This window comes from Haliotis rufescens, unplaced genomic scaffold (assembly GCF_023055435.1).
Source record: "Haliotis rufescens isolate VD_foot unplaced genomic scaffold, xgHalRufe1.0.p SCAF_16, whole genome shotgun sequence".
Classification (NCBI taxonomy): domain Eukaryota; kingdom Metazoa; phylum Mollusca; class Gastropoda; order Lepetellida; family Haliotidae; genus Haliotis; species Haliotis rufescens.
The window spans coordinates 16,885,121-16,911,953 of NW_025963846.1; the positions used below are offsets into that span (position 1 = coordinate 16,885,121).

At 40.4% G+C, this 26,833-nt stretch overlaps 1 protein-coding gene across 1 annotated transcript in view; it reads right to left on the minus strand.

The window, feature by feature from the left end:
• LOC124121101 (hepatocyte growth factor receptor-like) overlaps positions 1-26,833 on the minus strand; it is a 124,141-nt gene that overhangs the window by 83,116 nt on the left and 14,192 nt on the right. The window contains exon 2 of the mRNA XM_048396923.1: positions 4,404-4,610. Coding sequence (XP_048252880.1) covers positions 4,404-4,610 — 207 coding nt within the window. The remainder of the gene's footprint in view (positions 1-4,403; positions 4,611-26,833) is intronic.

Below are 26,833 nucleotides of genomic sequence, written 5' to 3' on the forward strand. Positions count from 1 at the left end.
TACATACAGGTCAACAAGGAAGTCACTTACTTTGACCTATAGACATCAATACTACATACAGATGAAAAAGGTAGTCACTTACTTAGTCCTACACACACCAATACTACTGCATACAGATCAATAAGGAAGTCACTTACTTAGTCCTACACATACTAATACTACTACATACAGGTCCTTCACACATCAATACTACTTCAGACAGGTTAAGAAGGAAGTCACTTTGTTTGTCCTACAGACATCAATAGTGCATTCAGGTCAACAGGGAAGTCACTTACTAAGTCCTTTTGACATTTATACTACTACATACAGGACAAAAGGAAGTCATGCACTTGGTCCTACACACCCCAATACTACTACACACAGGTCAACAAGGAGGTCACTTACTTCGTCCTACACATACTAATACTACTACATACAGATCAACAAGGAAGTCACTTTCTTCGTCCTACACACACCAATACTACTGCATACAGATCAATAAGGAAGTCACTTACTTTGTCTTATAGACATCCATACTACATACAGATCAAAAAGGAAGTCACGTACTTAGTCCTACACACACCAATACTACTGCATACAGATTAACAAGGAAGTCACTTACTTTGCCCTATGGACATCAATACTACTACATACAGATCAACGAGGAAGTGGCTTACTTAGTCCTACAGACATCAATACTACTACATACAGATCAACAAGGAAGTCACTTACTTAGTCCTACATATATCAATACTACTACACACAGATCAACGAGGAAGTCACTTACTTAGTCCTACAGACATCAATACTACATACAGATCAAGAAGGAGGTCATTTACTTAGTCCTACAGACATCAATACTACTATATAGAGATCAACAAGGAAGTCACTTACTTAGTCCTACAGACATCAATACTACTACATACAGATTAACAAGGAAATCATTTACTTAGTCCTACAGACATCAATACTACTACATACAGATCAACAAGGAAATCATTTACTTAGTCCTACAGACATCAATACTACATACAGATCAACAAGGAAGTCATTTACTTAGTCCTACAGACATCAATACTACTACATACAGATCAACAAGGAAGTCACTGACTTAGTCCTACAGACATCAATACTACATACAGCTCAACAAGGAAGTCATTTACCTAGTCCTACAGACATCAATACTACTACATACAGATCAACAAGGAAATCACTTACTTAGTCCTACAGACATCAATACTACTACATACAGATCAACAAGGAAATCATTTACTTAGTCCTACAGACATCAATACTACTACATACAGATCGACAAGGAAATCATTTACTTAGTCCTACAGACATCAATACTACTACACACAGATCAACAAGGAAATCACTTACTTAGTCCTACATACATCAATACTACTACATACAGATCAACAAGGAAGTCACTGACTTAGTTCTACAGACATCAGTACTACATACAGATTAACAAGGAAATCACTTACTTAGTCCTACAGACATCAATACTACTACACACAGATCAACAAGGAAGTCACTTACTTAGTCCTACAGACATCAATACTACTACATACAGATCAACAAGGAAGTCACTTACTTAGTCCTACACACATCAATACTACTACATACAGGTCAACAAGGAAGTCACTTACTTAGTCCTACAGACATCAATACTACTACATACAGGTCAACAAGGAAGTCACTTACTTTGACCTATAGACATCAATACTACATACAGATCAAAAAGGAAGTCACTTACTTAGTCCTACACACACCAATACTACTGCATACAGATCAATAAGGAAGTCACTAACTTAGTCCTACACATACTAATACTACTACACACAGATCCTTCACACATCAATACTACTTCAGACAGGTTAAGAAGGAAGTCACTTTGTTTGTCCTACAGACATCAATAGTGCATTCAGGTCAACAGGGAAGTCACTTACTAAGTCCTTTTGACATTTATACTACTACATACAGGACAAAAGGAAGTCATGCACTTGGTCCTACACACCCCAATACTACTACACACAGGTCAACAAGGAGGTCACTTACTTCGTCCTACACATACTAATACTACTACATACAGATCAAAAAGGAAGTCACGTACTTAGTCCTACACACACCAATACTACTACATACAGGTCAACAAGGAAGTCACTTACTTTGACCTATAGACATCAATACTACATACAGATCAAAAAGGAAGTCACTTACTTAGTCCTACACACACCAATACTACTGCATACAGATCAATAAGGAAGTCACTTACTTAGTCCTACACATACTAATACTACTACATACAGGTCCTTCACACATCAATACTACTTCAGACAGGTTAAGAAGGAAGTCACTTTGTATGTCCTACAGACATCAATAGTGCATTCAGGTCAACAGGGAAGTCACTTACTAAGTCCTTTTGACATTTATACTACTACATACAGGACAAAAGGATGTCATGCACTTGGTCCTACACACACCAATACTACTACACACAGGTCAACAAGGAGGTCACTTACTTCGTCCTACACATACTAATACTACTACATACAGATCAACAAGGAAGTCACTTTCTTCGTCCTACACACACCAATACTACTGCATACAGATCAATAAGGAAGTCACTTACTTTGTCTTATAGACATCCATACTACATACAGATCAAAAAGGAAGTCACGTACTTAGTCCTACACACATCAATACTACTGCATACAGATTAACAAGGAAGTCACTTACTTAGTCTTACACACATCAATACTACTACAAACAGCTGAACAAGGAAGTCACTTACTTAGTCCTACAGACATCAATACTACTACATACAGATCAACGAGGAAGTGGCTTACTTCGTCCTGCATACATCAATACTACTACATACAGTTCAACAAGGAAGTCACTTACTTAGTCCTACAGACATCAATACAACTACAAACAGATCAACAAGGAAGCCACGTACTTAGTCCTACACACATCAATACTACTACAAACAGCTCAACAAGGAAGTCACTTACTTAGTCCTACAGACATCAATACTACTACAAACAGATCAACAAGGAAGTCACTTACTTAGTCCTACAGACATCAATACAACTACAAACAGATCAACAAGGAAGTCACTTACTTAGTCCTACACACACCAATACTACTACACGAAGGTCAACAAGGAAGTCACTTACTTCGTCCTACACATACTAATACTACTACATACAGATCAACAAGGAAGTCACTTACTTCGTCCTACACACACCAATACTACTACATACAGGTCAACAAGGAAGTCACTTACTTCGTCCTACACATACTAATACTACTACATACAGGTCAACAAGGAAGTCACTTACTTAGTCCTACACACAACAATACGACTGCATACAGATTAATAAGGAAGTCACTTTAGTCCTACAGACATCAATAGTGCATACAGATCAATAAGGAAGTCACTTACTTAGTCCTGTTGACATCAATACTACATGCAGATCAACAGGGAAGTCACTTACTTAATCCCAAATACATCAATACTACATACAGATCAACAAGGAAGTCACTTACTTAGTCCTACACACACCAATAATACTACATACAGGTCAACACGGAAGGTTAAGAAGGAAGTCACTTAGTTTGTCCTACAGACATCAACAGTGCATTCAGGTCAACATGGAAGTCACTTACTTAGTCCTTTAGACATCACTACTACTACATACAGATCAGCAAGGAAGTCACTTACTTAGTCCTATAGACATCAATACTACTACAAACAGATCATTAACGAAATTACTTACTTAGTCCTACAAACATCAATACTACTACATACAGATCAACGAGGAAGTCACTTACTTAGTTCTTTAGACATCAATACCACATACAGATCAACAAGAAAGTCACTTACTAAGTCCTATAAATATCCATACTACATACAGGTCAACAAGGAAGTCACGTACTTAGTCCTACACACATCTATACTACATACAGATCAACAAGGAAGTCACTTACTTACTCCTACAGACATCAATACTACCACATACAGATCAACAAGGAAGTCACTTACTTACTCCTACAGACATCAATACTACTACATACAGGTCAACAAGGAAGTCACTTACCCAGTCGTATAGACATCCATACTACATACAGGTCAACAAGGAAGTCAAGTTCTTAGTCCTATAGACATGAAAACTACATACAGATCAACAAGGAAATCACTTACTTATAATTAGTCCTACATAGAGATCAACAAGGAAATCACTTACTTAGTCCTTTAGGCATCAATACTACGTATCAATACTACTACACTCCAATACACTCCACTACATTACACCGCACCGCACCGCACCGCACCGCACCGCACCACACCACACCACACCACACCACACCACACTACACTACACACTTTGAAGATCAACAAAGATGTTACTTACCGTAAGTTGCAGTACTTCTCCAGCGGAAGTAGCAACGTTGACGGTTTCTGCTTCACTCGGAAGCACTGTGGTAATTACAATCGTGTTGTTTCGGTAGACTGCATTGAAGTCCGATTTAAAGCTTTTATAATTAAATAGTTTTTGGTTGTCCGTTATTAGGAATGTTCCTTGACATTGAGTTCGCTGGCACACTTTACACTGTCCGTCCTGCAATAACCAAATGTTCAGGATTTACGATGATCACTTCCTAAATATAACTGTTATTGGGTCAGTATTTCTGAGAGCGATGTGATGTTTTTATATAATATATACGCGATCGGAGATCCGTTGTAAGACACCACAAACACTATCTATCTGAACACATTTGGAAATTATTTGTCAATTTGTCCAAGACATTTTCTTCTCTCTAATACATGAATGAACACGTCCCATTTTAATTCTGGAAACCCAAAAGTCCAGAAACTCTACGCTCTTTGCCCAGTATCGGTTAAAGGTATTTACAAAATTAAACATGCCGTTTTCATGGGAACATACCAAGGAAGAAAAAATGAAAAAAAAATTGTTTAAAAACTCAATATTTAGACTATGTCGCCCATGGGCCTGCCCATGGGCGAAGTGTGGCCCATGGGCCTGCCCATGGGCGAAGTCTGGCCCATGGGTAGGCCCATGGGCAGGCCCATGGGTAGGCCCATGGGCAGGCCCATGGGCGAGAATATGTTCCTTTACTTAAAACTCATGTTTTTGTTTCGCAAATACATTTAATGTATTTATTGAAGTATCATGACACAAAATTTAACTCATTTTAACTTAATTCAACGATTTTATAGCGATATTGAAATATTTCGCCAATGGGCGAGAAAAAGGTTTGGCCCATGGGCGAGAATATGTTCCTTTACTTAAAACTCATGATTTTGTTTCGCAAATACATTAAATGTATTTATTGAAGTATCATGACACAAAATTTAACTCATTTTAACTTAATTCAACTATTTTATAGCGATATTGAAATATTTCGCCCATGGGCGAGAAAAGGTTTGGCCCATGGGTAGGCCCATGGGCAGGCCCATGGGCGAGAATATGTTCCTTTACTTAAAACTCATGATTTTGTTTCGCAAATACATTTAATGTATTTATTGAAGTATTACGACACAAAATTTAACTCATTTTAACTTAATTCAACGATTTTATAGCGATATTGAAATATTTCGCCCATGGGCGAGAAAAAGGTTTGGCCCATGGGCGAGAACATGTTCCTTTACTTAAAAGTCATGATTTTGTTTCGCAAATACATTAAATGTATTTATTGAAGTATCATGACACAAAATTTAACTCATTTTAACTTAATTCAACTATTTTATAGCGATATTGAAATATTTCGCCCATGGGCGAGAAAAGGTTTGGCCCATGGGTAGGCCCATGGGCAGGCCCATGGGCGAGAATATGTTCCTTTACTTAAAACTCATGATTTTGTTTCGCAAATACATTTAATGTATTTATTGAAGTATTACGACACAAAATTTAACTCATTTTAACTTAATTCAACGATTTTATAGCGATATTGAAATATTTCGCCCATGGGCGAGAAAAAGGTTTGGCCCATGGGCGAGAACATGTTCCTTTACTTAAAACTCATGTTTTTGTTTCGCAAATACATTTAATGTATTCATTCAAGTATCATGACACAAAATTTAACTCATTTTAACTTAATTCAACGATTTTATAGCGATATTGAAATATTTCGCCCATGGGCGAGAAAAGGTTTGGCCCATGGGTAGGCCCATGGGTAGGCCCATGGGCAGGCCCATGGGCGAGAATATGTTCCTTTACTTAAAACTCATGTTTTTGTTTCGCAAATACATTTAATGTATTCATTCAAGTACCATGACACAAAATTTAACTCATTTTAACTTAATTCAACGATTTTATAGCGATATTGAAATATTTCGCCCATGGGCGAGAAAAGGTTTGGCCCATGGGCAGGCCCATGGGCGAGAACATGTTCCTTTACTCAAAACTCGTGTTTTTGTAGCGATCTTTAATGAACCCGGCCTTACCTCTCAAAACGTTTTGACAGTTTATCATACGAATTCATGTGTGTGTACTCCAATTCATTGGAGTTATTTTCCACAACATTTAATTTTAGTTAGTTTCTATTTCATTTCCCGTTTTTTTTGTCCCGTTGATACATCACACTGGGCAATTACGTGACACTAGGTATGCAATATACAGGTACGCGTGCGCGTATTTTAATGAAAAAAAACTATTCGTCTTTTATTGCATAACCTTTGGCTAAATATCTTACATTCTAACGAAATCTCGAAATAATTATTTAATTACAAGCAGTGTCGAACTGACCAGTAGGAATTATGTTTCAATGCGATTGAGGAAAACGTGAGTGAATATTGTGACACTAAAGCAACTTTTAACTGCATTGTCACTTTTGGTATGAAAATGGTAATAGTTAAGAAAAACGTAACAGCCTTCTTATGATAATTCTCATATTCTCATTAGTACGTTGTGTCTAATTACAGTGTCGGCCTTATTTACAGGTGATTCTACAATACTTGTTGTCGGTCAATTACAATCTGCCACACCACGCGTGAATAAACATTTATGCAGGTGTTGCTGTGGGCAAATACCTAGCCTGTACATGTATATTTTTGTGGATACATGTATTACACATTTTCGTTGATATGTGGATATATTAAGCACCAAGACATAAAAAGTTTATGAAAGATGAATTTGTGCCTTGATATATATATTCAACGCGAACGAAGCTTGTATTTTCTCCGCGATCCTGATGTGTATCATCGTTTAATTGGTCATTCATTAAAAGTATGTTGTGAGGCGATATCAAAGGAGCCGCTCAATATACACAGTGTCGTCCGTTTCGCGTGAACTACCACCCTACCCTGTCAGTAAGAGTTATGTAATCGGTACACAAATATATTTGGTGCGATGTCAGTGTGGAAGGAGTTTGAATTACGTCCGCCAGTGGCCACAGAAAGTATAGTACCAATCAACAAGGCCAATGCCGTACTAATAACCTAGTGACTCTCGTAACAACGGCTGTCAATATGTCTGCTACATCTACCATACCATCATCCCTGTCACAACTGGCGTATTAACGGTTTATTCAACAAATTATTGTAGAAATGTCGTTACCAGACTAACGTACGTCGTATTCAGTCCTCAACTGGATGTCACATTCCTTATATCAGTTAACAGCCCTGTTTGTGAAAATATTTACTAGACATAAGATTTAAAGACTAATAAAATCAATTGTAAGACCGCATAGACCATAAAACCGAATAAAATATGTCTTGGTATCATCTCTTGTGTATTAGATGATGGCAATGACCGGAAATGTTATAACGTTAGATTAAGAAGGAGAAACATTAAAGTGTTTTACAATACTTGGAAACATGAGCAATAAGATGTAGCAACATAAACATGCATGGAATAGGGACAAAGGATGAAAACAAATTGAAAAGGATTTTAATACAAAATTAATCGAACTAAATAACTTGCCTGAACAGAAGGGGTACCCAAACTTGTTTGACAGTTATTCGTGTGTTGTAGACTGTCGAATCGGACTCATGTGTGTACGTAGGGTACGCATATCTATTGCAAGTTTTAGTACTCATACACTTTCTCTTTTTGTGTTTTGTTTGTTTGTTAGTTGTATAACGCCACACTTAGCAATATTTCAGCTGTATGACGGCGGTCTGTAAATAATCGAGTCTGGACCAGACAATCCAGTGATTGACATCATGTGCATCGATCCACGCAATTGGGATACGATGACATGCATCAACCAAGTCAGCGAGCCTGACCACCCGATCCCGGTAGTCGCTTCTTACGACAAGCGCTGTCGCCCTTTTACGCCAAGAATGGTTTGTTGAAGATCTTCACGGGTCTATTGAATGCAGGGATTTGTATAAAGTCATCAGACAGCATACAATGCCAACTAAAAAAATATACTCAGTGACTCCGCAAAGTAATATAGTACGGTACTTAGAGTACATGTGAGATTATACTCGGATTAGGGAGATGTTTAATCCATATAACGTGTTATTATTCTACCTAACAATGTATTTAATGAAATGAGTGCAAAACAAACTCAACGGCTAAAAGGTTTCATTGAAAAAACTACCCCTAGTCTTGACTAATAAAACAACTGCAACCCGACACAGATTAAACGCAACTTACAAACACAATCATAATCTGGTTAGTCTGTATCACTCAACGAGGCCGCTTACTCTGCCCACAGTATGACAGTATTGGGCAGTTCAGTAATTAGGAGCCAAAACCAGACAGGTACGCTGGTCACACTTGACTGGTCTAACTGATGATTAGGTCGTCTGACAATTGGGAGTGAACCATAGCAAGAAGTATCTGCGAAACTATTTGCTCCTTTTATGGGACCGATTAGTTTTATGACCATGGGCCTCGGCACAAGCGTGGTGTTGGAAGACAAGTTATACATGTACATCCGATATGGTGACTGTTTTTCGCTATTCATATTGTAAATACATTCATAATACCACAACATTTTAGTACTCCTTGAAACTTTACAATCACTTCAATATGTACAATAGATTGAACGAGAACACTTGATATATTGCAGATTATTAAATCATTGTCTCTATTATCAGCCGCTACGTTTGTATCGTTTGCATTGTACAAAGAAATATTTTATCTGTCCTTTTGCAGATTTAGCCTCAGAATGTGCTCATTCGAATTAGGAACGAAAATAATTGCTTGTCGTGAGTATATATGATACAGTTAAAAGTTACTTGTACACTGTAGACGTATTCACTTTAAAGTCGCATACGACCTTCGCGAGCGAGTTGAATGATCCAGGTTAATTGGAACGAAGTCTAGAAAGGGTTATAAAGTTTTGTATTTGGTAATGTGTAGGTTTGTTAAATATAATTTTTTAAATTCCTTTTATTTCAATATGTAAAAACATAACTATGCGCTTAAAAACAGAGCTGACTTGATGGGAGATAGCCACCTCAGTTTGTCTGTTGGACACGGTTTAACCTTACTGTGTCCTCACCCTGGTTGTTGTTACCGTTGTTATAAGGGATTAAGAGCTACGGCTCATTGCATTTTTGGTTACAGTCTGTATCACTAAAGTGGACATGTGCAGGTGAACTCTGTTCAATTAGTATATGAAATGCCCCAAAATGTGAACTCCAGACAATAATAACCTGAGGGTAAATCCACGTGCGTCTGCCTTTCCCCTCGTTCACCTTCGAAATCCTTGATTATTATATCATGCCAGAGTTCTGAAATTCAGTGACAATGTTGCTGAACAGTAGAATCTGATGGACGTTTTGTGCAGAACCTGTTTGACACTATGGGTTCCAGGACCACTAACAATCTGAGCTGAAAAAGTTTGGTCCTAACCGCACCCAACATCTACAAGTTTGTAAGCTTGTAGACATCATTAAGAAGTAATTAACAGTCCCATGCTGAGACCTTTCTCAAAATTCAGACCGGTGGCAGGCTGCCAACAAAGAGAAGAAAATATCGCAACCCCGACACGAGTGTGCTCAGTCAAACAATGAACTTACGACCGGCAGAAAACAACTCCAGTTGAGTATGCCGATGCTGTATCTCAGCCGTGTTGGCCTGAAAATTTAAACATGCTAATTAAATCCAAAATCGTATAATTATTTTTAATAGAAACCGTATCTTAATTTGTTCTTGCACTGCATCATATCGTGTATTTCATCTGTATATGTGTAATGTGTATATGTATCAATGACTACACTTATACCGCATATTCTGCAACAGACTATAATTAATCACCTTATTATTGTCTCTCCATTTACCATGGCTGACTGCACTAATACCCTTTTAACAGTGGACACCGATATCAGTATACATGTAGGCTTTTTGTTCAAAAAGGAATATGCAGGAAATTATATGTAACAATTAACTGTGTACTAATTACATGTTTGAATGTTATCAGTTTTACGTTCTGAGATACAGTGATGTAAGCATCTTCTAAAATCTTCTAAAAATAGAATAAAATACAAAACTCTCTGCCGTAATTTTTTTGTAGAAATCATTCGATCAAGTAAAAATGACTGCGTGACAAGACGAATCAACTATTTATACCCGATAAAAGAAACTACCGTATTTTAGGAACAGTGCTACAACAAGACATTTGAAATTTATAACAAGCAGATACATTAGAGACAGTGACTAGACTACAGGTACGTAATCCGTATCAATCAAAGGTGTAAAAAAAACTGAAAATCATATCTGTAGGAGACCTACCAAATTACCAAGTTTTATCATTACTATATTTATTACAATGCAAATACTTTAGTGATACATTTTGTAGAGGAGGGGGCATACACACAAGTATATTGCTTCCGTGTGTGAATGCAGGTTGTACTTGGTATCTCAGTTCTCAGTTTCATACCGGTTGCATAAATGAATTTGTATATGGAACCATGCGTACAGCATGACAATTACTTGCTATTCGTCAGTTTACAACACACATAACACGGTCAAACAATTTTAGGCACCGCTTTTGCGAGTTATTTAGTACAATAATGTTTTATTAAAATCTATTTCAATTTGTTTTCACCATTTTCCCTATTGGTAATTAGTACGGATTGACCTTGTTTATTGTTTCTATACTTTGAGGATTTCTGTGGCAAGTGGCGGACGTAATTCAAACTCCTTCCGCACTGACACCGCATCAAATATATTTGTGTACCGATTACATAACTCTAATGGACAGGGTGGGTTGGTAGTTCACCGGACGACACTGTGTATATTGGGCGGCTCCTTTGATATCTCCTCCAAACATACGTTTATTGAATGACCCCATTAAACGATGATACACATCTCGATGAATATATCAAGGCACTAATTCATCTTTCATAAACATTTTTTTTGTCTTTGTGCTTAATATATCCACATATCAACGAACATTTGTAAAACATGTATCCTAAAAAAAATAAACATTTTCAGGCTAGGTATTTGCCCACAGCAACACCTGCAGAACTGTTTATTCACGTGTGGTGTGGTAGATCGTAATTGACCGAGAGCAGGTATTGTAGAATCACCTGTAAATAAGGCCGACACTGTAATTAGATACAACGTACTAATGAGAACTATCATAAGAAGGCTGTTGTTTTTTCTGAACTGTTACCATTTTCATACCAAAAGTGACAATGCAGTTAAAAGTTGCTTTAGTGTCACAATATTCACTCACGTTTTCCTCAATCGCATTGAAACATAATTGTACTGGTCAGTTCGACACTGCTTGTAATTAAATAATTATTTCGAGATTTGGTTAGAATGTAAGATATTCAGCCAAAGGTTATGCAATAAAAGACGAATAGTTTTTTTCATTAAAATACGCGCACGCGTACCTGTATATTGCATACCTAGTGTCACGTAATTGCCCAGTGTGATGTATCAACGGGACATAAAAAACGGGAAATGAAATAGAAACTAACTAAAATTTAATGTTGTGGAAAATAACTCCAATGAATTGGAGTACACGCACATGAATTCGTATGATAAACTGTCAAAACGTTTTGAGAGGTAAGGCCGGGTTCATTAAAGATCGCTACAAAAACATGAGTTTTGAGTAAAGGAACACATGTTCTCGCCCATGGGCCTGCCCATGGGCCAAACCTTTTCTCGCCCATGGGCGAAATATTTCAATATCGCTATAAAATCGTTGAATTAAGTTAAAATGAGTTAAATTTTGTGTCATGGTACTTGAATGAATACATTAAATGTATTTGCGAAACAAAAACATGAGTTTTAAGTAAAGGAACATATTCTCGCCCATGGGCCTGCCCATGGGCCTAGCCATGGGCCAAACCTTTTTCTCGCCCATGGGCGAAATATTTCAATATCGCTATAAAATAGTTGAATTAAGTTAAAATGAGTTAAATTTTGTGTCATGATACTTCAATAAATACATTTAATGTGTTTGCGGAACAAAATCATGAGTTTTAAGTAAAGGAACATATTCTCGCCCATGGGCCAAACCTTTTTCTCGCCCATGGGCGAAATATTTCAATATCGCTATAAAATAGTTGAATTAAGTTAAAATGAGTTAAATTTTGTGTCATGATACTTGAATGAATACATTAAATGTATTTGCGAAACAAAAACATGAGTTTTAAGTAAAGGAACATATTCTCGCCCATGGGCCTGCCCATGGGCCTACCCATGGGCCAGACTTCGCCCATGGGCAGGCCCATGGGCCACACTTCGCCCATGGGCAGGCCCATGGGCGACATAGTCTAAATATTGAGTTTTTAAACATTTTTTTTTTCATTTTTTCTTCCTTGGTATGTTCCCATGAAAACGGCATGTTTAATTTTGTAAATACCTTTAACCGAGACTGGGCAAAGAGCGTAGAGTTTCTGGACTTTTGGGTTTCCAGAATTAAAATGGGACGTGTTAATGTAAGATTGACAATGAGTGATGTTAGGCTAAAATCGGGCCAGATGTGTAGCGTAAGATTGTGTGAAAGGTTGTGTTCGTGTTTACAATAATTTATCAGAATGCTTTGATCGTCCATCAGACCTTAGGCAAGGCTGTGTCATGAGCCCATTTTTATTTTCTATATTAATGAATGGATTGGCACTACCAAGTATACAGTTACATCATGATATCATACAATTGTTTATATTATTATTTGCTGATGATAATGTCCTCATTGCTCGCGCAGTATTTGGGTTGCATAACAGTATAAATGTTTTGGTAGCGTTTTTTGATAAATATCACAAGTCTGTTAATTTAGATAAAACTTAAATTTTGGTTGATGAAGGGTAGTTATTCATCAAAACTGAGAAATGGTACTATCCAGACAAGCGACTTGAATGTGTTCCCTCATATAAATATTTAGGATTATTATTTGCTTGGTCATTATCATAGCCTGGTCATGTTAAACATGCAGCAATACAAGCTAAGAAAGTTCTATGCGGTGTGCTTAAATGTCTTTATTTCATAAAACTCTTATCCTACGAATTGATCTTTAAAATATTTGGTCCCGTGGAGATTCTGGGTTAGGATTGACCTTCAGCAACTCATGCTTGTCGTTCGAGGCTACGAACGGAATCGAGTGGTCAGGATCACTGACATGGTTGATGCATGTCATCGTATCCCAATTACATAAATTGATGCTGATGATGTCAAATAATCACTGGATTGTCTGGTTCAGACTCGGTTATTTACAAATCATATAGCTGGAATATTGCTGAGTGCGGCGTTACACAACAAACAAACTGACAAAAGAAGTCAATGCTATAGTCAAGATTCCCCACATGTCAGTAACACTGGCCGTGGTTCACTGGTATCATCGCGACTCCCCATATGTCAGTGTTATAGACAAGATTCCCCACATGTCAGTAACACTGGCCGTGGTTCACTGGTACCATCGCGACTCCGCATATGTCAGTGTTATAGACAAGATTCCCCACATGTCAGTAACACTGGCCGTGGTTCACTGGTACCATCGCCACTCCGCATATGTCAATGCTATAGTCAAGATTCCCCACATGTCAGTAACACTGGCCGTGGTTCACTGGTATCATCGCAACTCCCCATATGTCAGTGTTATAGACAATATTCCCCACATGTCAGTAACACTGGCCGTGGTTCACTGGTACCATCGCGACTCCCCATATGTCAGTGCTATAGTCAAGATTCCCCACATGTCAGTAACACTGGCCGTGGTTCACTGGTACCATCGCAACTCCCCATATGTCAGTGTTATAGACAAGATTCCCCACATGTCAGTAACACTGGCCATGGTTCACTGGTATCATCGCGACTCCCCATATGTCAGTGCTATAGACAATATTCCCTACATGTCAGTAACACTGGCCCTGGTTCACTGGTACCATCGCGACTCCCCATAATTCAATGCTATAGTCAAGATTCCCCAAATGTCAGTAACACTGGCCGTGGTTCACTGGTATCATCGCAACTCCCCATATGTCAGTGCTATAGACAATATTCCCTACATGTCAGTAACACTGGCCCTGGTTCACTGGTACCATCGCGACTCCCCATATGTCAATGCTATAGTCAAGATTCCCCACATGTCAGTAACACTGGCCGTGGTTCACTGGTATCATCGCAACTCCCCATATGTCAATGCTATAGACAAGATTCCCCACATGTCAGTAACACTGGCCCTGGTTCACTGGTACCATCGCGACTCCCCATATGTCAATGCTATAGTCAAGATTCCCCAAATGTCAGTAACACTGGCCGTGGTTCACTGGTACCATCGCGACTCCCCATATGTCAGTGTTATAGACAAGATTCCCCACATGTCAGTAACACTGGCCGTGGTTCACTGGTACCATCGCGACTCCGCATATGTCAGTGTTATAGACAAGATTCCCCACATGTCAGTAACACTGGCCGTGGTTCACTGGTATCATCGCAACTACGCATATGTCAGTGTTATAGACAAGATTCCCCACATGTCAGTAACACTGGCCGTGGTTCACTGGTACCATCGCGACTCCCCATATGTCAGTGTTATAGACAAGATTCCCCACATGTCAGTAACACTGGCCGTGGTTCACTGGTACCATCGCGACTCCCCATATGTCAGTGCTATAGACAATATTCCCTACATGTCAGTAACACTGGCCCTGGTTCACTGGTACCATCGCGACTCCGCATATGTCAATGCTATAGTCAAGATTCCCCACATGTCAGTAACACTGGCCGTGGTTCACTGGTATCATCGCGACTCCCCATATGTCAGTGTTATAGACAAGATTCCCCACATGTCAGTAACACTGGCCATGGTTCACTGGTATCATCGCGACTCCCCATATGTCAGTGCTATAGACGATATTCCCTACATGTCAGTAACACTGGCCCTGGTTCACTGGTACCATCGCGACTCCCCATATGTCAATGCTATAGTCAAGATTCCCCAAATGTCAGTAACACTGGCCGTGGTTCACTGGTATCATCGCAACTCCCCATATGTCAGTGCTATAGACAATATTCCCTACATGTCAGTAACACTGGCCCTGGTTCACTGGTACCATCGCGACTCCCCATATGTCAATGCTATAGTCAAGATTCCCCACATGTCAGTAACACTGGCCGTGGTTCACTGGTATCATCGCAACTCCCCATATGTCAATGCTATAGACAAGATTCCCCACATGTCAGTAACACTGGCCGTGGTTCACTGGTACCATCGCGACTCCCCACATATCAGTGTTATAGACAAGATTCCCGACATGTCAGTAACAATGGCCGTGGTTCACTGGTACCATCGCGACTCTGCATATGTCAGTGTTATAGACAAGATTCCCCACATGTCAGTAACAATGGCCGTGGTTCACTGGTACCATCGCGACTCCCCATATGTCAGTGCTATAGACAACATTCCCGACATGTCAGTAACACTGGCCGTGGTTCACTGGTATCATCGCAACTCCGCATATGTCAGTGTTATAGACAAGATTCCCCACATGTCAGTAACACTGGCCGTGGTTCACTGGTACCATCGCAACTCCCCATATGTCAGTGTTATAGACAAGATTCCCTACATGTCAGTAACACTGGCCGTGGTTCACTGGTACCATCGCGACTCCCCATATGTCAGTGCTATAGACAATATTCCCCACATGTCAGTAACACTGGCCGTGGTTCACTGGTACCATCGCGACTCCGCATATGTCAATGCTATAGTTAAGATTCCCCACATGTCAGTAACACTGGCCCTGGTTCACTGGTATCATCGCGACTCCCTATATGTCAGTGCTATAGACAATATTCCCTACATGTCAGTAACACTGGCCGTGGTTCACTGGTATCATCGCAACTCCGCATATGTCAGTGCTATAGACAAGATTCCCCACATGTCAGTAACACTGGCCATGGTTCACTGGTACCATCGCGACTCCCCATATGTCAGTGCTATAGAGAATATTCCCTACATGTCAGTAACACTGGCCCTGGTTCACTGGTACCATCGCGACTCCCCATATGTCAATGCTATAGTCAAGATTCCCCACATGTCAGTAACACTGGCCGTGGTTCACTGGTATCATCGCAACTCCCCATATGTCAGTGTTATAGACAATATTCCCTACATGTCAGTAACACTGGCCGTGGTTCACTAGTATCATCGCAACTCCCCATATGTCAGTGTTATAGACAATATTCCCCACATGTCAGTAACACTGGCCGTGGTTAACTGGTACCATCGCGACTCCGCATATGTCAATGCTATAGTCAAGATTCCCCACATGTCAGTAACACTGGCCGTGGTTCACTGGTATCATCGCAACTCCCCATATGTCAGTGTTATAGACAAGATTCCCCACATGTCAGTAACACTGGCCGTGGTTCACTGGTACCATCGCAACTCCCCATATGTCAGTGTTATAGACAAGATTCCCCACATGTCAGTAACACTGGCCGTGGTTCACTGGTATCATCGCAACTCCCCATATGTCAGTGTTATAGACAAGATTCCCCACATGTCAGTTACACTGGCCGTGGTTCACTGGTATCATCGCGACTCCCCATATGTCAGTGTTATAGACAAGATTCCCCACATGTCAGTAACACTGGCCGTGGTTCACTGGTATCATCGCAACTCCCCATATGTCAGTGTTATAGACAAGATTCCCCACATGTCAGTAACACTGGCCCTGGTTCACTGGTACCATCGCGACTCCCCATATGTCAGTGCTATAGACAATATTCCCTACATGTCAGTAACACTGGCCGTGGTTCACTGGTATCATCGCAACTCCGCATATGTCAATGCTATAGACAATATTCCCTACATGTCAGTAACACTGGCCCTGGTTCACTGGTATCATCGCGACTCCCCATATGTCAGTGCTATAGACAATATTCCCTACATGTCAGTAACACTGGCCGTGGTTCACTGGTAGCATCGCGATTCCGCATATGTCAATGCTATAGTCAAGATTCCCGACATGTCAGTAACACTGGCCGTGGTTCACTGGTAGCATCGCGACTCCGCATATGTCAATGCTATAGTCAAGATTCCCCACATGTCAGTAACACTGGCCGTGGTTCACTGGTATCATCGCAACTCCCCATATGTCAGTGCTATAGTCAAGATTCCCTACATGTCAGTAACACTGGCCGTGGTTCACTGGTATCATCGCGACTCCGCATATGTCAATGCTATAGTCAAGATTCCCGACATGTCAGTAACACTGGCCGTGGTTCACTGGTACCATCGCGACTCCGCATATGTCAATGCTATAGTCAAGATTCCCCAAATGTCAGTAACACTGGCCGTGGTTTACTGGTATCATCGCAACTCCCCATATGTCAGTGTTATAGACAAGATTCCCCACATGTCAGTAACACTGGCCGCGGTTCACTGGTACCATCGCGACTCCGCATATGTCAGTGTTATAGACAAGATTCCCCACATGTCAGTAACACTGGCCGTGGTTCACTGGTATCATCGCGACTCCGCATATGTCAATGCTATAGTCAAGATTCCCCACATGTCAGTTACACTGGCCGTGGTTCACTGGTACCATCGCGACTCCCCATATGTCAGTGTTATAGACAAGATTCCCCACATGTCAGTAACACTGGCCGTGGTTCACTGGTATCATCGCGACTCCCCATATTTCAGTGTTATAGTCAAGATTCCCCAAATGTCAGTAACACTGGCCGTGGTTCACTGGTATCATCGCGACTCTGCATATGTCAGTGTTATAGACAAGATTCCCCACATGTCATTAACACTGGCCCTGGTTCACTGGTACCATCGCGACTCCCCATATGTCAATGCTATAGTCAAGATTCCCCACATGTCAGTAACACTGGCCGTGGTTCACTGGTATCATCGCAACTCCCCATATGTCAGTGTTATAGACAATATTCCCTACATGTCAGTAACACTGGCCGTGGTTCACTAGTATCATCGCAACTCCCCATATGTCAGTGTTATAGACAATATTCCCCACATGTCAGTAACACTGGCCGTGGTTCACTGGTACCATCGCGACTCCGCATATGTCAATGCTATAGTCAAGATTCCCCACATGTCAGTAACACTGGCCGTGGTTCACTGGTATCATCGCAACTCCCCATATGTCAGTGTTATAGACAAGATTCCCCACATGTCAGTAACACTGGCCGTGGTTCACTGGTATCATCGCAACTCCCCATATGTCAGTGTTATAGACAAGATTCCCCACATGTCAGTAACACTGGCCGTGGTTCACTGGTATCATCGCAACTCCGCATATGTCAGTGTTATAGACAAGATTCCCCACATGTCAGTTACACTGGCCGTGGTTCACTGGTATCATCGCGACTCCGCATATGTCAATGCTATAGTCAAGATTCCCCACATGTCAGTTACACTGGCCGTGGTTTACTGGTATCATCGCAACTCCCCATATGTCAGTGTTATAGACAAGATTCCCCACATGTCAGTAACACTGGCCGCAGTTCACTGGTACCATCGCGACTCCGCATATGTCAGTGTTATAGACAAGATTCCCCACATGTCAGTAACACTGGCCGTGGTTCACTGGTATCATCGCGACTCCGCATATGTCAATGCTATAGTCAAGATTCCCCACATGTCAGTTACACTGGCCGTGGTTCACTGGTACCATCGCGACTCCCCATATGTCAGTGTTATAGACAAGATTCCCCACATGTCAGTAACACTGGCCGTGGTTCACTGGTATCATCGCAACTCCCCATATGTCAGTGTTATAGACAAGATTCCCCACATGTCAGTAACACTGGCCGTGGTTCACTGGTATCATCGCAACTCCGCATATGTCAGTGTTATAGACAAGATTCCCCACATGTCAGTTACACTGGCCGTGGTTCACTGGTATCATCGCGACTCCCCATATGTCAGTGTTATAGACAAGATTCCCCACATGTCAGTAACACTGGCCGTGGTTCACTGGTATCATCGCAACTCCCCATATGTCAGTGTTATAGACAAGATTCCCCACATGTCAGTAACACTGGCCGTGGTTCACTGGTACCATCGCGACTCCCCATATGTCAGTGCTATAGACAATATTCCCTACATGTCAGTAACACTGGCCGTGGTTCACTGGTATCATCGCAACTCCGCATATGTCAATGCTATAGATAATATTCCCTACATGTCAGTAACACTGGCCGTGGTTCACTGGTATCATCGCGACTCCCCATATGTCAGTGCTATAGACAATATTCCCTACATGTCAGTAACACTGGCCGTGGTTCACTGGTATCATCGCAACTCCGCATATGTCAATGCTATAGACAATATTCCCTACATGTCAGTAACACTGGCCGTGGTTCACTGGTATCATCGCGACTCCGCATATGTCAATGCTATAGTCAAGATTCCCCACATGTCAGTAACACTGGCCGTGGTTCACTGGTAGCATCGCGATTCCGCATATGTCAATGCTATAGTCAAGATTCCCGACATGTCAGTAACACTGGCCGTGGTTCACTGGTACCATCGCGACTCCGCATATGTCAATGCTATAGTCAAGATTCCCCACATGTCAGTAACACTGGCCGTGGTTCACTGGTATCATCGCAACTCCCCATATGTCAGTGCTATAGTCAAGATTCCCCACATGTCAGTAACACTGGCCGTGGTTCACTGGTATCATCGCGACTCCGCATATGTCAATGCTATAGTCAAGATTCCCCACATGTCAGTAACAATGGCCGTGGTTCACTGGTACCATCGCGACTCCGCATATGTCAATGCTATAGTCAAGATTCCCCAAATGTCAGTAACACTGGCCGTGGTTTACTGGTATCATCGCAACTCCCCATATGTCAGTGTTATAGACAAGATTCCCCACATGTCAGTAACACTGGCCGCGGTTCACTGGTACCATCGCGACTCCCCATATGTCAGTGTTATAGACAAGATTCCCCACATGTCAGTAACACTGGCCGTGGTTCACTGGTATCATCGCGACTCCACATATGTCAATGCTATAGTCAAGATTCCCCACATGTCAGTTACACTGGCCGTGGTTCACTGGTACCATCGCGACTCCCCATATGTCAGTGTTATAGACAAGATTCCCCACATGTCAGTAACACTGGCCGTGGTTCACTGGTATCATCGCGACTCCCCATATTTCAGTGTTATAGTCAAGATTCCCCAAATGTCAGTAACACTGGCCGTGGTTCACTGGTATCATCGCGACTCCCCATATGTCAGTGTTATAGACAAGATTCCCCACATGTCAGTAACACTGGCCGTGGTTCACTGGTATCATCACGACTCCGCATATGTCAGTGTTATAGTCAAGATTCCCCAAATGTCAGTAACACTGGCCGTGGTTTACTGGTATCATCGCAACTCCCCATATGTCAGTGCTATAGACAATATTCCCTACATGTCAGTAACACTGGCCCTGGTTCACTGGTACCATCGCGACTCCGCATATGTCAATGCTATAGTCAAGATTCCCCACATGTCAGTAACACTGGCCGTGGTTCACTGGTATCATCGCAACTCCCCATATGTCAGTGTTATAGACAAGATTCCCCACATGTCAGTAACACTGGCCGTGGTTCACTGGTATCATCGCAACTCCGCATATGTCAGTGTTATAGACAAGATTCCCCACATGTCAGTAACACTGGCCGTGGTTCACTGGTACCATCGCGACTCCCAATATGTCAATGCTATAGTCAAGATTCCCCACATGTCAGTAACACTGGCCGTGGTTCACTGGTACCATCGCGACTCCCCACATGTCAGTGTTATAGACAATATTCCCTACATGTCAGTAACACTGGCCCTGGTTCACTGGTACCATCGCGACTCCGCATATGTCAATGCTATAGTCAAGATTCCCCACATGTCAGTAACACTGGCCGTGGTTCACTGGTATCATCGCAACTCCGCATATGTCAGTGTTATAGACAAGATTCCCGACATGTCAGTAACACTGGCCGTGGTTCACTGGTATCATCGCAACTCCGCATATGTCAGTGTTATAGGCAAGATTCCCCACATGTCAGTATCACTGGCCGTGGTTCACTGGTATCATCGCGACTCCCCATATGTCAGTGTTATAGACAAGATTCCCGACATGTCAGTAACACTGGCCGTGGTTCACTGGTACCATCGCGACTCCCCATATGTCAGTGTTATAGACAAGATTCCCCACATGTCAGTAACACTGGCCGTGGTTCACTGGTATCATCGCGACTCCCCATATGTCAGTGTTATAGACAAGATTCCCCACATGTCAGTTACACTGGCCGTGGTTCACTGGTATCATCGCGACTCAACATATGTCAGTAACACGTCCCATTTTAATTCTGGAAACCCAAAAGTCCAGAAACTCTACGCTCTTTGCCCAGTCTCGGTTAAAGGTATTTACAAAATTAAACATGCCGTTTTCATGGGAACATACCAAGGAAGAAAAAATGAAAAAAAAAATGTTTAAAAACTCAATATTTAGACTATGTCGCCCATGGGCCTGCCCATGGGCGAAGTCTGGCCCATGGGTAGGCCCATGGGCAGGCCCATGGGCGAGAATATGTTCCTTTACTTAAAACTCATGTTTTTGTTTCGCAAATACATTTAATGTATTCATTCAAGTATCATGACACAAAATTTAACTCATTTTAACTTAATTCAACTATTTTATAGCGATATTGAAATATTTCGCCCATGGGCGAGAAAAAGGTTTGGCCCATGGGCGAGAATATGTTCCTTTACTTAAAACTCATGATTTTGTTTCGCAAATACATTAAATGTATTTATTGAAGTATCATGACACAAAATTTAACTCATTTTAACTTAATTCAACTATTTTATAGCGATATTGAAATATTTCGCCCATGGGCGAGAAAAAGGTTTGGCCCATGGGCGAGAATATGTTCCTTTACTTAAAACTCATGATTTTGTTTCGCAAATACATTAAATGTATTTATTGAAGTATCATGACACAAAATTTAACTCATTTTAACTTAATTCAACTATTTTATAGCGATATTGAAATATTTCGCCCATGGGCGAGAAAAAGGTTTGGCCCATGGGTAGGCCCATGGGCAGGCCCATGGGCGAGAATATGTTCCTTTACTTAAAACTCATGTTTTTGTTTCGCAAATACATTTAATGTATTCATTCAAGTACCATGACACAAAATTTAACTCATTTTAACTTAATTCAACGATTTTATAGCGATATTGAAATATTTCGCCCATGGGCGAGAAAAGGTTTGGCCCATGGGCAGGCCCATGGGCGAGAACATGTTCCTTTACTCAAAACTCATGTTTTTGTAGCGATCTTTAATGAACCCGGCCTTACCTCTCAAAACGTTTTGACAGTTTATCATACGAATTCATGTGCGTGTACTCCAATTCATTGGAGTTATTTTCCACAACATTAAATTTTAGTTAGTTTCTATTTCATTTCCCGTTTTTTATGTCCCGTTGATACATCACACTGGGCAATTACGTGACACTAGGTATGCAATATACAGGTACGCGTGCGCGTATTTTAATGAAAAAAACTATTCGTCTTTTATTGCATAACCTTTGGCTGAATATCTTACATTCTAACCAAATCTCGAAATAATTATTTAATTACAAGCAGTGTCGAACTGACCAGTACAATTATGTTTCAATGCGATTGAGGAAAACGTGAGTGAATATTGTGACACTAAAGCAACTTTTAACTGCATTGTCACTTTTGGTATGAAAATGGTAACAGTTCAGAAAAAACAACAGCCTTCTTATGATAGTTCTCATTAGTACGTTGTATCTAATTACAGTGTCGGCCTTATTTACAGGTGATTCTACAATACCTGCTCTCGGTCAATTACGATCTACCACACCACACGTGAATAAACAGTTCTGCAGGTGTTGCTGTGGGCAAATACCTAGCCTGAAAATGTTTATTTTTTTTAGGATACATGTTTTACAAATGTTCGTTGATATGTGGATATATTAAGCACAAAGACAAAAAAAATGTTTATGAAAGATGAATTAGTGCCTTGATATATTCATCGAGATGTGTATCATCGTTTAATGGGGTCATTCAATAAACGTATGTTTGGAGGAGATATCAAAGGAGCCGCCCAATATACACAGTGTCGTCCGGTGAACTACCAACCCACCCTGTCCATTAGAGTTATGTAATCGGTACACAAATATATTTGATGCGGTGTCAGTGCGGAAGGAGTTTGAATTACGTCCGCCACTTGCCACAGAAATCCTCAAAGTATAGAAACAATAAACAAGGTCAATCCGTACTAATTACCAATAGGGAAAATGGTGAAAACAAATTGAAATAGATTTTAATAAAACATTATTGTACTAAATAACTCGCAAAAGCGGTGCCTAAAATTGTTTGACCGTGTTATGTGTGTTGTAAACTGACGAATAGCAAGTAATTGTCATGCTGTACGCATGGTTCCATATACAAATTCATTTATGCAACCGGTATGAAACTGAGAACTGAGATACCAAGTACAACCTGCATTCACACACGGAAGCAATATACTTGTGTGTATGCCCCCTCCTCTACAAAATGTATCACTAAAGTATTTGCATTGTAATAAATATAGTAATGATAAAACTTGGTAATTTGGTAGGTCTCCTACAGATATGATTTTCAGTTTTTTTTACACCTTTGATTGATACGGATTACGTACCTGTAGTCTAGTCACTGTCTCTAATGTATCTGCTTGTTATAAATTTCAAATGTCTTGTTGTAGCACTGTTCCTAAAATACGGTAGTTTCTTTTATCGGGTATAAATAGTTGATTCGTCTTGTCACGCAGTCATTTTTACTTGATCGAATGATTTCTACAAAAAAATTACGGCAGAGAGTTTTGTATTTTATTCTATTTTTAGAAGATTTTAGAAGATGCTTACATCACTGTATCTCAGAACGTAAAACTGATAACATTCAAACATGTAATTAGTACACAGTTAATTGTTACATATAATTTCCTGCATATTCCTTTTTGAACAAAAAGCCTACATGTATACTGATATCGGTGTCCACTGTTAAAAGGGTATTAGTGCAGTCAGCCATGGTAAATGGAGAGACAATAATAAGGTGATTAATTATAGTCTGTTGCAGAATATGCGGTATAAGTGTAGTCATTGATACATATACACATTACACATATACAGATGAAATACACGATATGATGCAGTGCAAGAACAAATTAAGATACGGTTTCTATTAAAAATAATTATACGATTTTGGATTTAATTAGCATGTTTAAATTTTCAGGCCAACACGGCTGAGATACAGCATCGGCATACTCAACTGGAGTTGTTTTCTGCCGGTCGTAAGTTCATTGTTTGACTGAGCACACTCGTGTCGGGGTTGCGATATTTTCTTCTCTTTGTTGGCAGCCTGCCACCGGTCTGAATTTTGGGAAAGGTCTCAGCATGGGACTGTTAATTACTTCTTAATGATGTCTACAAGCTTACAAACTTGTAGATGTTGGGTGCGGTTAGGACCAAACTTTTTCAGCTCAGATTGTTAGTGGTCCTGGAACCCATAGTGTCAAACAGGTTCTGCACAAAACGTCCATCAGATTCTACTGTTCAGCAACATTGTCACTGAATTTCAGAACTCTGGCATGATATAATAATCAAGGATTTCGAAGGTGAACGAGGGGAAAGGCAGACGCACGTGGATTTACCCTCAGGTTATTATTGTCTGGAGTTCACATTTTGGGGCATTTCATATACTAATTGAACAGAGTTCACCTGCACATGTCCACTTTAGTGATACAGACTGTAACCAAAAATGCAATGAGCCGTAGCTCTTAATCCCTTATAACAACGGTAACAACAACCAGGGTGAGGACACAGTAAGGTTAAACCGTGTCCAACAGACAAACTGAGGTGGCTATCTCCCATCAAGTCAGCTCTGTTTTTAAGCGCATAGTTATGTTTTTACATATTGAAATAAAAGGAATTTAAAAAATTATATTTAACAAACCTACACATTACCAAATACAAAACTTTATAACCCTTTCTAGACTTCGTTCCAATTAACCTGGATCATTCAACTCGCTCGCGAAGGTCGTATGCGACTTTAAAGTGAATACGTCTACAGTGTACAAGTAACTTTTAACTGTATCATATATACTCACGACAAGCAATTATTTTCGTTCCTAATTCGAATGAGCACATTCTGAGGCTAAATCTGCAAAAGGACAGATAAAATATTTCTTTGTACAATGCAAACGATACAAACGTAGCGGCTGATAATAGAGACAATGATTTAATAATCTGCAATATATCAAGTGTTCTCGTTCAATCTATTGTACATATTGAAGTGATTGTAAAGTTTCAAGGAGTACTAAAATGTTGTGGTATTATGAATGTATTTACAATATGAATAGCGAAAAACAGTCACCATATCGGATGTACATGTATAACTTGTCTTCCAACACCACGCTTGTGCCGAGGCCCATGGTCATAAAACTAATCGGTCCCATAAAAGGAGCAAATAGTTTCGCAGATACTTCTTGCTATGGTTCACTCCCAATTGTCAGACGACCTAATCATCAGTTAGACCAGTCAAGTGTGACCAGCGTACCTGTCTGGTTTTGGCTCCTAATTACTGAACTGCCCAATACTGTCATACTGTGGGCAGAGTAAGCGGCCTCGTTGAGTGATACAGACTAACCAGATTATGATTGTGTTTGTAAGTTGCGTTTAATCTGTGTCGGGTTGCAGTTGTTTTATTAGTCAAGACTAGGGGTAGTTTTTTCAATGAAACCTTTTAGCCGTTGAGTTTGTTTTGCACTCATTTCATTAAATACATTGTTAGGTAGAATAATAACACGTTATATGGATTAAACATCTCCCTAATCCGAGTATAATCTCACATGTACTCTAAGTACCGTACTATATTACTTTGCGGAGTCACTGAGTATATTTTTTTAGTTGGCATTGTATGCTGTCTGATGACTTTATACAAATCCCTGCATTCAATAGACCCGTGAAGATCTTCAACAAACCATTCTTGGCGTAAAAGGGCGACAGCGCTTGTCGTAAGAAGCGACTACCGGGATCGGGTGGTCAGGCTCGCTGACTTGGTTGATGCATGTCATCGTATCCCAATTGCGTGGATCGATGCACATGATGTCAATCACTGGATTGTCTGGTCCAGACTCGATTATTTACAGACCGCCGTCATACAGCTGAAATATTGCTAAGTGTGGCGTTATACAACTAACAAACAAACAAAACACAAAAAGAGAAAGTGTATGAGTACTAAAACTTGCAATAGATATGCGTACCCTACGTACACACATGAGTCCGATTCGACAGTCTACAACACACGAATAACTGTCAAACAAGTTTGGGTACCCCTTCTGTTCAGGCAAGTTATTTAGTTCGATTAATTTTGTATTAAA